Below are 13,683 nucleotides of genomic sequence, written 5' to 3'. Positions count from 1 at the left end.
GAGGAGCCACTTAGCTCCTAAATGGATTTTGAAATGATTTATCTACCCAAATTTTTCCTTGCCACCACAGTTCATTATTTTGGGCATTCTCAGACCCACATCAATAAAATATTAATTCATGATTGGAGATGCCTATCAATTTCCTCAGCTGGTATTACCTGTAGAAGCTAAGAATGTTTTAGAACAGGTCTTCCAGCACTATTCTTTATCTGACTCCAAATAACCTAGTGCAGTGGTGGGGGAAATAAATACCAAGCTGGGGGTGGGGGAAATAAAGTATCTAATCTCAGTGAAGCTATTTGTAAAAAAGACTTTCTAGCTTTTAGAACAAGGATGCAAGCAGATATATTTGACTGTGTTCTGAAGGGGATATTCTTCTGAATAACGACACTATCTGTGTAGTATTTTAGCTACTCATCCACAACAGAAAGATGGAGAATATAAACAGACATAAAGGTAATCTTGGGATTCAGGACTCTTGATCCTTGCAATTATACATTTTGTACCAGTCCTGAGAAGTTGATCTTTTTGTATGTGTACACATACATGTCTGCCTTAGATGTCTAGAGGAGTTTTTCATTTAAGTGATAAATACAGGTAAATTGAAGTTAAAAGTTTATATATGCACATGGAATTGAAATCTATTGCGTACAACTGAGAGGCATGACCTACATTCCTCCCATACTTAGGGCAATTTTTCCAGGTTCTCCTCCATGTATCACAAACCCAGCATTTATTTTAAGATCTGATGTTAACAAAGCCACTGCTTGGTGAAAGAAATATTTACTCTTTCTCTAAACTAGAATTTCTCTCCAACAGCAGAAAGAGCCAAGGGCTAAAGCAAGCAAAACTTAGTCCTGAACCCATGATAATTCCTCCATGTAGTATGCATTTATATCCTGGCTTTGAAGCCTCATAACTTGGTAACGCTAGAAAAGGCCATTTTGGCTCAGTGGCAAATATGGTTACCTATGTTATCTCAATAGACCATACATAATGTACTAAAGCAGCTGCAGTTTTAAACACAAAGGTGCTGATGTTGTGTTCCATTGTGTTCCACGCGTATTCTTTAAATATTTTCTCATTGAACTTTATGTTTCTGTACTCACAGCTAGTGATACCTCTGACTTACCAAGAGACAAGGGATTACAGCAATCAGCTTCAGTGAAGTACACAAAGACTTTCTGACAAAACTTCAGATTTACTTTCTTACAGTAGTATGTGAGATCTAGAAAATATGTGACAGTGACAGTGTGTGTGTGTGTAACATCTGGGCCTGGACCTACTGCTGCAGCTCCACCAGTAATTAATTTGCCCTAACCTCACCAGCACTTGAGCTTAACACCCCATAGCTGTAAAACCTACAGGGGGATGCCTTTTCTTAGTAGATACAGTTTTTCTTACGACCTATTAGTTTCCACTCTTCCACTGAATGTTGCCTGGTCAGCTTCCAGGGTACAATGAATGCTCACCATTTCCTTGGATGGATGCAAGACACATTTTACTCCAACTAACATGAGCTTGTTTCTGCACCGTGTGTAGTTAGGCCCCTGTTTGGGATCCGTATGTTTCTGCAGGGGCTCAACTTCAGCACAGTGAGCCCAGGAAGTGTTCCGTGACACCAGCTCCCTGGATAAGCCCTCCCTCCTGTTTGTGCTGGGGGCTGGCAGGTTGGCAAACAGAATCTAAGTCCATGGTTGTAAAGGACCTTCTCTGGCTCCATATGCAAGCCAGAAGGAAGTACTCTTACCTGTGTGTACAAACATGTGCTTGACGTAGTTCTGTTTGGCGGTGAAAGTCTTGTTACAGAGAGTGCACTCGTAAGGCTTTTTTTCGCCTTGCCCACCCGCTGTGCTGTGGCCTGCAGATGGGGCCAAGGGCTGTGGGGCTGGCAGCTGGGCAGTAAAGGTTGACAGGCCGGGCTGGGACACTGTCACAAACTGTGTCTGTTGGCCAGCTAAAGGCTGGGGCAGGCTGAAGAGAAAAGGCTTAGGCCCACTGCCAGCAGACTGCGTGGTGAAAAGGGCAGGCAGGTAGGTGTTGCCAGCTGTGCCAATGACCTGAGTGTTGCTGGTCAGAGTCAGTGGCATCCTCAGATTGCTGGTGAGGGTTTCTGTCTGGCGTAAGTAGATCTGTGTGGTTGGCAATGGTTGGGCAACAGATGTGTTGACAGAAGGCTGCAAAGCCCCCTTTTCGGTGCTGTTATTGACTGTGAGCACTTTGCTGTCCATTTCAACGTCATTGCTTCTCTCTGGTGAGGAAGAGTTGGCATCTACATGTTGCTGCTGCTGCTGCGGCTGAGTGCCATCAGCAGGGACGTCATTTTGATCTGCTTGAGAGGGTTCTTGCTGCCCATCCCGGCCCAGACCAGCCATAAACTGCTGCTCCATGGAATCAGGCTCAGTGCCAATGGAGGAACTGACACCCGAGTCAAAACTTTCCCCTTTGGGCTCACTCTCAGTGCCTTCTGCTTGGTCAGTGTCCTCAGTGCATTCCTCAGACTCATTGCGCTCAAGAATCTGCACCCTCTGTTGGCCGTAGTAGTCATAGTCGTCCTCCATCTCCTGTTTAATATGGATGTTGCCCATCAGGGTTTGAATTCGGACAGGGCGGGGTTGCTTCCGGCAGTGTGTGGTCTCTGGAGTGGTGGAGAGGTACCGCTCCATCTGCTGCGACCGTTCATGAATCCGGGTAATCCAGCTGGGGTCTTCTATATGATGGTCCCTGGGGAGTCCCAGGGCTGTCTCATGGTGGCTGACCACAGCTCCACTGTAAAAGGAGCGCTCCCCACTGCCATTTTGCATGGAACAGGCATAGAGGGCTGAATAGATCCTGTCCACACTGTGCTGTGAATGGCTCTGCAGGTAGCCAGACTCTGTGTCAGTGCTCTGCCCCGAGGTGCCTGATTCAGGTGTTCCCCTGGGTGTCTCTTGGCCAGAATCCTGAATCACCGGGTAGACCTCTCCCACATTTTGTGAGACAATCCTTGTGCACTCATCAATCACAGTCTTGATCTGCAGGATGCTGGCGGCTGTGAGGATTTGGAGGGCCTCTGACTGTGAGACCCGCAGCACCCCGCTGTACATGAAGTCAATGAGCTTTTGCACAGACTGGACTGACACCACTGAGGGGATCTCGATGTCACTGTAGCCCAGCAGCAGCTTGTCCTGGAAGAAGGGGCTGCCAGCCGCCAGCACGCAGCGGTGGGCGCGCAGCATGCTCCCGTGGATGCGGACCGTCACGTCACAGAAGTGGCCACGGTTGCGCTGCTCGTTGAGGGTCTCGAGCACAGAATTGCTGAAGTTGTGAAGGTTGATGCTGTGAATGCGCTCTGTCATCCCCTTGCAACTGATGTTACCTGGAGCAGAGCAGGTGACAAAAACAAACAAAAAGAACACAATGAGTCTTGTCCTCTGCAGGGCCACCACGAGAGCACTGGCAAAGGTGACTGCCCACTGTGTAAACAAAACCGATTGCACTGCAAAAATCTCACACAGAGACATCGGTAAGAACACATCATTTTTGTAAGGCTACAACTAAACTTCATTACTCATTTCCAGAAGATCAAGTCCTGAATTTTTGAACAAAACCAAATGCAGACAGGTGTAGCTGGGCCTAAATTCCAATCACACTCCTGGGCCTTGGACTCCCTATCAGTTTATCTAGCTTTAAAAAGCTTAGAGCCAGTCAATTGCAAACACTGAGCACATGGATTAAAGCTGGATTTTAAGATTTGGATTGGACCTATGCCAGAAGAGATCAGAATCTTACTTTAATGACCCTAAGCTGTTAATGCAAAGAGTATATATGAAAATATGATTTCAATCTAGATTGCCTCTGTTTCACAGTACAGTTACTTGTATCAAAAAAACTGGCAGTCACTTTGTAAAATCCAAATCTGGTTCAAGATTTAGGCTGTAAATGTTCCTAAAATCCCACGCACAGTTTTGTCTGGGGTTGTGGTTTAGAACATTTGCTACTCAATAGTGACAAACAGTCCTCTGAAAAAACCCAAAGCAAAAAGTTAACATGAGCTGTCCCCTTCATTTTTAGCATATCCCAAGTTCTGACTTGCACCAGAATGCCATCATATAAAAACAAATGTTCTCCTGCTGTTATTTACTTTACAGAAACTGGAAAATTACAGACATTTACTCCAAGGAAGATTTTGTCTTAGTTTGGCTGAATAATCTAAATTGAGAACAGTTTAGAAAAGCATCTAACCAATTTGGATACAGAACCAATATAATCTTCAAAATTAACTTTTACAAGTGACTGAAAAGAAACTTCTTAATCTCTCAATCCACTGTTCCCTATCTTCATCTTGCTTGCTTTGGTTTTTATGCTTTCCCATTTCCTTTCCTGCTCTTCAGCAAGTTTTCATCTATTTAGGTTGTGACAGGCAGAAACTGTGGTTTCACCTTTTAATTATGAAGAATCAGCTGCGCCCCTTGATTGGTAAACAAATAAAACACTATTAATATTTTTTTTTCTTTTAGCATTTGTAGTACATACATCACCTCGGTTTCTAGAAACTTAGACAAAGCAATGCTAAATGACCACTAGTATTACAGGCATTTTGTCTTGAATATTCCCACCAAAGATATAACCACTCTTGCCACAATAACTTGTTAATGAGTGAGCATCCAAAAGTAAAAGTTGGTAAGTGTGAGTAAATTAAACTAGCTTATCGTCACTGTCTAACGAATATACAGAGCAAATAAATAGCACTGAAAGCAGTTGAAAGGCATACCCAGGCCTCTTAGCCCAACAATGTCTCTCTGCTTTGCCCTAAGGAGTGCTTTACATCTCATCCACAGGCAGTAGAACACTACTCACTGCAATTTGCAGGCAAATGTGGCATCCTCCCTGCTCTGCCTTTTTCTTCCCATTTATTCACTACCAACGTCTCGAGCACCCTCTGTTCTGGTGGTTCAAAGAGAAACCGCCTTGGACACTGGTGGTTATTCTAATTCTCTGAAGTAGCTGATGATTAAAGGGAAGCACAAAGGTCAGGAACTGGAAATCACAATGGGCCCAAGCTGTCTGAAGAAGTCTCATGTTAACAGATGTAAACCAACCTGTACCAGAAGGTTATTAATTTCCATGTGTGATTAGCACACTGAAGGGATGCTCACGTAGCAGAAACAAGGAGGAAATCACTAACACCATCATGGAGAGTGTGAAATAAATCTGTCTTGTTCATAAGTTTAGCCAGGAAACCTTCTTTCTCTGATGGGACTTACCACAGGACTAGAAAAACATCTTAGAAACTGGGAGACTTTCCTTCAAGGGCATTGCAACTATTATTACACAAAATATTGTACAGAAGAGATGTATTTCCTCCTCCTTCCTGATAGACTAATTCTCCAGGGGCCTCCAGGCCCTTCCAGATGCTTCCCTGCCCAACGTGTCCGATCATACAAGAATCCAAAATGGATTTACACAGAAAGTCAGAATCCTTGGCAAAAGCTTTGTATTGGTGCGGCAACAGAAGGAGGGAAAGTTATTGATAAATAGGTGACACCTCTTTTCAAGACTTATTATAGCAAGTGACTGTACAGCTACCCATTTATGTCCATCTATCTTTGAGTAGTGTCAGTGACTACCTGGTTTGCTCCTAGGGCTCATGCTCACAGAAACATGTCTTTATTTTCAGCTTTGTCAAATGAGGTATTTGATAATAAGAAGTAATATGCAGCAGTCTAACCCAATAACCCAAAATCCTACCTTGAACATGCACAATGTGGAATATTCTACACATACCAGAGATGCTACAGACAGGTCTCTTGATTTGAGAAAAGAAACCTACTTTGTTACTATGCAACTTGGCAGATAAAATTACTTTTGTGAGCAGAACTCTGAAAAATGCATCCTTAGGACAGCTCCTTTCCAGAAAGGTGTGATACGCATCATGAGACTGGATGACTTCCTAGTAAAGTGAATTCTGCCACTAACCCACAAATCACATATAGAAAGGAGGAAGGGCAAGGTTCATCTATAAGTTTCAACAGCCCTTCTCAGGTCCTGGCTGTGGGAATCAAGAGTTGTGTATATGTCAAGCCACAGTGTATTTGGTCCTGAGCTAACTTGATGAAACAGGCAGTTGAGGTTGATCCTGGCTACAGAAAAGAGGTTTGTGTGCATTTCTAAGAGTGATGTGAATAGCTCTACTATAGGAATTGATCTTGGATGCACCTTGTGGTGTAGGAGCTGGTCTGAAAGCCAACTGAGTCACTTCATCAATGGCATTATTTTTTGTTGCTATTAGAGTTTGCTCTTAAAAAGATCCTCTCATTGTTGGAACATCTACCACTTCTTCCACTGAGAAGCAACTGAAATTTACTCCTTGAGAATAAAAGAAGAAGGGTGGTTGGAAGAGACACACAATAAATGGTTAAAAAAAGCTAATACAGATTTTGAGGATGATTTTTCTAGGCCACTTTCCTTGACATTCAACACTGTAAACCATATCTATCCAAAGTCCAGGCAACCAAATAATCTGCATAAGTGTCAGAAACACTACTACACAAGCCACATCGGTATAAAGAGCAGTCTTAACAAATTCCAGAGATTGGTCTGTAGCAAAACCTGCTGTCCAACGCAGATCCTTTCCCTCTCTGCAGGAAACCGGGTCCAGATCCAAGTTTCGTGGTTGACCCCTACTTTATGCTGTTCTAAGCTGAAAGTCCAAAGGTGACGTTCCCCACAAAACACGAACTGGCCAATGCAGGTTTGAGTCTAAGTAAATGCCACATTCTGACAAAGACTCCTAGAGCCTTGGACAAGCCAGAAAGTGTGTCAGCTCCTCACAAGGCCCAGCTGCACACACGCACACTCATCTACTCGTCACTGCACAGAATGCCCAGCTCAGGAAAAAGACTCCTGTCTCAGGCTCTTCTCAGGCCTGCCACTCTTTTAAACTCGAGACAGTGGGAAACTTTCTGTGAAATTCAAGTGGTCTTTGTTAAGTACCCCCCTTTTTTTTGTCCAGTAAACATGAGGTAGAGATCCCAATGGACTTATTCTGAGAAACTCCTGTAAAATGGTTTTGTCCCCTTTCTGTGAAGCAAGTTCTGATTGGAGGGGTATTCACAAACCATATAGGAAAGAATGGATGTGAAAATGCAAAGGCCATTCTTACCCAGATGGGCAATGAATAGGCATTTGCCAGTTTAAAAAAAAAAAAAAAGGCAGAAAAAAAAGAAAGGAAAAAAGCCTAGACAACTGCACAGATTATGCACATTTGAAATCCTCCTGGGATACAATTTGAAGCTGGCATGGCATAAAGGTGAAACATATTACTGTGCAACTTTGAAAAAAGCTTCATTTGCTCGTATGCAAATGCACCGATTAAACTGTCAGGCTATTCACAGAAACATGCATGGAATTCATCCTCAACTAGTAAGAAGGAGCACAACTTGGATGGGAAAGGAAAAAACTTTTGTTGTGTAATACATGACTGAATGCTTAGATTAGTGTTTCCCTGAATCTCACCCACCCCTCCTGCTGACTTTTATGCTATGGGCATTCAAAAGAAAGTAGGTTTTACCATGACAATAACAATGACAAGCTCTCCAAGTACAGTACCAAAGGAGAAGGCAATGACAGAAGGAAACAGCAGGCAGTGGACTCCTGGAAGATGCTATAGAAAACGTGGAAGTGCAGCAGTGAGGTACATCAAGAATGGCTTGAGGCAGTTTTCTATTTGCCAGAGTTACCGTACTTAGACCTACATAGAGCTAGGAAGTTATGGCTTTAAATGGTGATTTTTTTGTTTGTCAAAACGATAAAAAATGACCAGAAAACATGTGATGTAGTAGAAGCAAAAATATGTACAGAATGCTGAACACTGCAGGCCATTCACAAATGGCTACGTTGCACATTTGAAAATGCATTTAGTAAGATTTTTTCCTGTACAGCCACTAGATGTCCCTTTCTGCAAAGGCAATTCCTGAAAGTCTTAATGCTCATAACTGAAGGATATCAGAGAATTTGATTTTCTCTAGTGTCTTTTAAAATCACAGTATCTCAAAGCTCATTGCACAGTAATGACTACCATTTCTAGAAACACAGTGGTGATGAATCCACCACAGCTACTGTAACTCAGCAGTAGCTCAGTACAGCCTTCACCTGAAGCAAAACTGCCTAAGATGCTGGAATCCAAGCTTTTTTGGAAACTCACTGTGTGCTCTTTCACAGGAATGACTAGCAGAGTGAAACCCAAAGACTGTGTGCTTTCATACTTATGGGGAATAGAAAATAATTGTCTTATATTCTTGACAACTGGTGGGCTTGCTGAGACAGATATAGATTTAGTTTTTGCCTCAATCTTCCGCAGCAAAATTTAGAAAATTGTCTGGCAAAACATCTTACTGATGTCTCACTTAGACAAGATCACCTAGAGCTAGCTTGGTGTTTTTGCCTAGTTTGTCTTTCTGAGAACCTTCTCAAGCCTTGCATTGAGAAGAATGCACACTTTGAGAGGTGGTGGAAAAGCTGGAGATGTATCTTGCTGGAGACAGCACATGGTCTCTGTGTTTTTATTATCAAAATGACAAGTGCTTCCCTAGTTGGGAGAACACCCTGGGCTCAGATGAAGATGTAGAGTTAGGCTTAGTAGGTGGTCTTCCTGCTTCTGGAGCTGTTTCTCTGCGCAACAGTAATCCAGCCACTAGCTCCTGGGAGCACAACAAACCTAATAACCGGCTGCTGCTGGAGACAAGCAGTATCATCTAGTCCTTACTCTCTTCCTCTACCATGTGTGGTTTTGGAAATCTCTAATCCTTGGTCTCCACATCAACTGTTGGATGACCACAGCCTCCTGTTTGTATCAAAAGGATGCATTAGGTTCTTCAGACAGTCATCTAGTCTACTACTTTTCCTCATGTGGGAATAATTTATCTACGCTATCTCTTCACAAATTTGTCTACCATGTCTGCAAAAACAGCATTGTGGATTTCACCTCCCTCCCCAGACAGACTGTCTACTGTCTTTCTAGCAAGAGAGATTTCTTAGTATTTAACTTTGAAACTGATTACTCAACCCCTTCCCCTAACAGACAGGGAGAACTATTGACCATTTTCCTCTTTATAGCACTCTCTCATATACTGGAAGGTGCCTCACTTTTCTTCTACTTTTCTTCTTTAGACCTGTCTTTTCTAGAAAATACAAACTCAGGTCTCCAAATCATCTTCATTGGTTATAGGTATTCTCCTCATACTTATCTTCTTCTATCTTCTCTCCAGCTTGTCCTTCTTTCACTTAAAATGCAGCTCTAAAGTGGGTAAAGTACTCTAACTGAGGGAGGTGCATGAAGGAGTTGCCTATATATCATTGTCTATGATACTTGTTAAAGACCTTACAGAACAAATAACCCCAACCAAACAAAGCCCTGTTACCAAAACAGATTTTCCTTAAGAAAGATATATGTGAGTAAAGAATCCTTATGTTGGAATAAAAATCTCAACTCTTTCATAAACACAACAGTTCCGTGGAAATACAGCATTTCCATCACAATATGTGAAAGCTACTCCAGCCCCACAATTTCCATACGAAGTCCTCATTTCCATACATTCGTGTCTTGTATTCCAAACTTTGCACTGCAACAAGCATGGGTGCTTTCTTCAGCTTCAATGACCTGACTTATGCCAATTGATAAAGCTTTATTTTCTGTTGTTATCAAGTTAGTTACTATAAAACTGGATTAACAGAGCAAAAATTCCTATATAGTGTTTTCATACACAACATTAGTACTGCATCAGCTTCCAACTCTCTGGGACCAATTTAGTGGAGTAACACTTCTTTCACTCAAGGAAGTGACCAGGATTCAAATCCTGAAAACCTGGCAATGTCTGACTTCTCAGTACATCTTAGAGATGCGGGAGAGACCAATTCAGCCACGCCTGCTCAGACTGATTCTTCTGAATATTTGGCCTCATTCTAAACAGAGGCCTGCAAGAGGAAAAGCTTATATGAAGTTTCAGGAATATAGAAGAACATTTGTATCCTCAGCAGGAGATCTGACCAGGAGTAGCCCTTGCTTTCTGTTGCTTTAAAGGTTTGCTGGAGTTTTCACCCAATCATCTGCTTGAACATCTTGAAAATCAGTATCTCCTTCTATAATATCTATCCAAAACAAACACCAGATGACACTACACAAATTGCCCTAACCCTACCAGATTGTTGTTAGAATCAAAATATGTAGCAGTCTACATTTAACAGGAAGTACTGTATTTTTACCAGCACAACATCTATTAATGTGTCAGTAATACACTCTATGGAAGAAAGAATCACTGTGTTCTGAAAGCTGTCAAACTTCTCTAAATTTTGTAGCTAATAACTACATTCGTTTGAAAGACAGAAATGCATGCACACACGAACACAACCTTATTCTCCAAGGAGAAAACACACCAAGGAGATGGCAAATAAGAGTGAGTTTGTTTAAACTTTTTTTCAGGAGCCTTTTTCTGCAGACTAGAGAATGCTCGGCAAATTTCCTATGGATGATTTGTTCAGTTAATTGCCCTGTCCTTTTTAGCATGTACTGAATGATGAGATATCCATTTTACATAAAACTGTAAGTTTAGAAGACTAAACCATAGGTGTTCTGTACAGAAAATGGCTTCTATACCCAGAGGACATAAATCTCCAGTGTCAAGCACAAAAGCCTCTATTTCAGCTTCCAGGCCTGGGGGCAGGCAGGGAGTCACCTTCCTATGCTTTGCCTGACAGATGTCAGGAGGTGTCTGTCCACACTAATCCTGTCTGCTCTACAGTCCACAGGTGGCAATGTCTGTGCCTCAGTTTTCTCCACACCTTGAACAAGGACAGCATCATGCACCCGGTCCTGCAGGGCTACCTGCCTCCAGGAATTTTAGTGGATTGTTTTGCACCCTTTGATAAAGAGTACTACAGAAATATCAAGAATTAACTCCACAGGTGTCTTCAAATTTTATTCTCCAGGCTTACAAAAACCTAGTTTTCTTTTCAAACTACTCTAGTGGCTAATTTTTCTATTCCTTTTAGGGTCAGCATCCTGCTTCCAATTTACTTACAATTGTAAAACACTAGGTAAAAACTGGCTCCAATTCATAGCAGTGTAGTGACCAAAGGCTCCAGTGTTAACAGCACGTTCAGCTATTTTTAAGTTAGAGAAGTACTACATTTTGAGCCAGGATATTTACTTTTCTCACTCTCAATCCAATTTGTATACTTGCTATTTTAGAAATTCCAAAGACACTTCAAAGAGGATACAGGCAAAAGCCATTTTTTATTCCCAGGCACATATTTGGGGTCCAGTCAAATATACCTCCACATTCAACACATACACTCTGATTATCTCAGTTCCTCTCTCAGACCTTGTCTGCAGACCATCTACAACCATGCCATTGTATCTCCATAGCACAGATGTGGACTGCATTGATGGAGGATACCCCTCCTGTGGGTACCCTCAACACCTCCAAGCAACATGTATGACATTACAGAAGAAGCCTCAGAGCTGTCATAGCTGCATTAACAGGGATTTCAACAGGCTGTGGCCATAGCACGACAAGGATGTTAATTCCCGTGCTCCGGTCAGTTGTAATCTATTTATGTTAGTGAAATATAAGTTTGCCAAAGAGCATTATAATGCACTTTTTAAAAATGTAAAGGGAGAAAACTGCACAACTGCCCTCTAAAAACAGGAAACAGAGAGAAAATGTGGTGCCACATGATGGCACCATTTCCTAGGAAAAGAAACAACGCTGTGCTCATCTCTTCTGTAAGAGATGTTCAGTAGGGAACATTTTCATGTTCTACACGAAATCCATTTCTACCACACTCTCTTGCTCCCAGAGAGCTCATGCATGATCCTGCCAAACCCCAGCATGGTCCCACTGTTTTAACTGGCTATAAGTTTAAGGCAGTTCATCTTTTTAAAAATCTAGGTGCCATCTATTTCTCCTTTTCCTTCCCAGTGCCAGGTGCTGTTACTCAGAGTGCATGTTTCACTGGTGGACCCACAGCACGAGAGTCACTGAGCAGGGAAAGAGGGACGTGGGCCAGCAATGCTGGTGTGAGCACTCCCTACTCAAAAAAAGATTAGGGGGGATGCTTCTTGGAACAAAAAAAATTCTTTGGAAAATGTAGGCAAACAAGGTGATATGTTTTGCTATTCTATGGCCCTGATTAAAAGACTACTCTAGTCCTTAAGAATACCTCCACCTGCTTTAAAGGCTTTTGTTTAAATCCTAATAGTGTATTTCAGACTGAATCCCCATAAGGGAAGTGGATAAGGATTACTTTTGGTTGTCTTGCTGTGGGGGGACTGTATAAACTTATATCCTCTCTCAGAAACCATGTTTAGGGAGGAGAAGGGGCTGGGGTTGGAGGTGGGAGCTGTGTCTGGAGAAGGAATGGATTAGAAGGTAATAGGTGCAAATATATTAAAACATGTCTCTGAAAGAGACAATTGCTATTTCATGAACTCCTTCATGTTCACCCTGTATTGTTAGGTTTTCCTTCAGGCAGAAAGACAAGGAGGAAAAGCTTATCAACCTGAGTGTGGTTAAATACAGTAAGCCTGAAAGCTTGTGGGCTTTGGTTAAAAGGAAAATATAGATTAAAACCTCTTAAGGTAATTACCTGTTTAGGAGGTTTCCATTCAAGCTAGAATTCTCTACAGGGAGTGTTTGCAGCAGTCTGTTAGGAAAAGGGTGCAGTCAGTTATGGTTGAGTTCTGTGGGAGAGCACTGCTTATTTCCTCCACGATTCCAGAGAAAAGCCTTTCAGTCTAGGTTTTGTTCTGGTCACAGAACTATGGTTGATGGGAGAAACAAGGGATGGATGAAAAATTGTAAATGCCAGTCCTCAGGGCTGAGAAAAGATTCTTTTATCTTTTCCAGTGCCTCTGTCTCAGCCCTGAGTAGAGGAAAGCTACCACATGAAAATGCTAGATTTTATTTGGTTATTTTTTCCATTTGTCTTTTTTATCTACTAGTGAAAGGATAATTGTTAACTAGTACAACTGGGTGCTTTGGTGAATATTTCAACTTAGAAATGTCGTGAGACACATATTCATACTATTTTGGACTGTGGCTTCTTTATTTTGAGCTTATGGGACGAGTGTTCAGGCCTGCTTATAATTCAGATTTAAATATCAGTGGGAAGCAGCACATGCTCATGTCTACAATACCGAAGGCCACAGGAAATGTTACTGTCCTCAGTGAGACCTCTGCGATCTCTGGGAACAGACTTATTTCCAAAATCACCTACTTAGTTTTCATAGGAATAGTAATGTATGGCTGAATGCTTTAAATTAATAAACCAAGGCAATAAGCAAGAACACAGCGTTCCTGGGTGGCTTGATATCATCAGATGGAACTCTAGCATTAAATGTATATTGTCAGTTCCAGTGCTTCCCCCCACTCCCTGGGGAAAAGGCCCTGGAATTACAGGCATACACAAGCATTCAGACACCAACAGGTGATATTAATGCAGTGCATGAGAGTTATTTCTCAGGTCTGCCTTCAGGCACATTCTACCCTCTACTCAACCAAAAACACTAGAGATAGCATCTGGGAGTTTTACTTTTGAATACAGGGAATCTGCTCAGTTTTGAAATGTAGCATAGGATCAAAGCACAAGGTATTCTTGTTAAAATTGACATGGTTGCCCACACAGGCATGAAACTACGAGAAG

At 42.1% G+C, this 13,683-nt stretch overlaps 1 protein-coding gene across 9 annotated transcripts in view; it reads right to left on the bottom strand.

Annotated features, from left to right (window-relative positions):
- The window catches only part of ZBTB20 (zinc finger and BTB domain containing 20), a 501,190-nt gene that overhangs the window by 31,584 nt on the left and 455,923 nt on the right, over window positions 1-13,683 (bottom strand). For all 9 annotated transcript variants that reach the window (XM_032098516.1, XM_032098514.1, XM_032098519.1 and 6 more), the window contains one exon: window positions 1,751-3,358. In XM_032098516.1, the coding sequence (XP_031954407.1) occupies window positions 1,751-3,338 (1,588 nt within the window). In that variant the 5' untranslated portion in view covers window positions 3,339-3,358. The remainder of the gene's footprint in view (window positions 1-1,750; window positions 3,359-13,683) is intronic.

This window comes from Corvus moneduloides, chromosome 2, assembly GCF_009650955.1.
Source record: "Corvus moneduloides isolate bCorMon1 chromosome 2, bCorMon1.pri, whole genome shotgun sequence".
NCBI lineage: Eukaryota > Metazoa > Chordata > Aves > Passeriformes > Corvidae > Corvus > Corvus moneduloides.
This window is presented reverse-complemented; position numbering and strand designations above follow the sequence as displayed.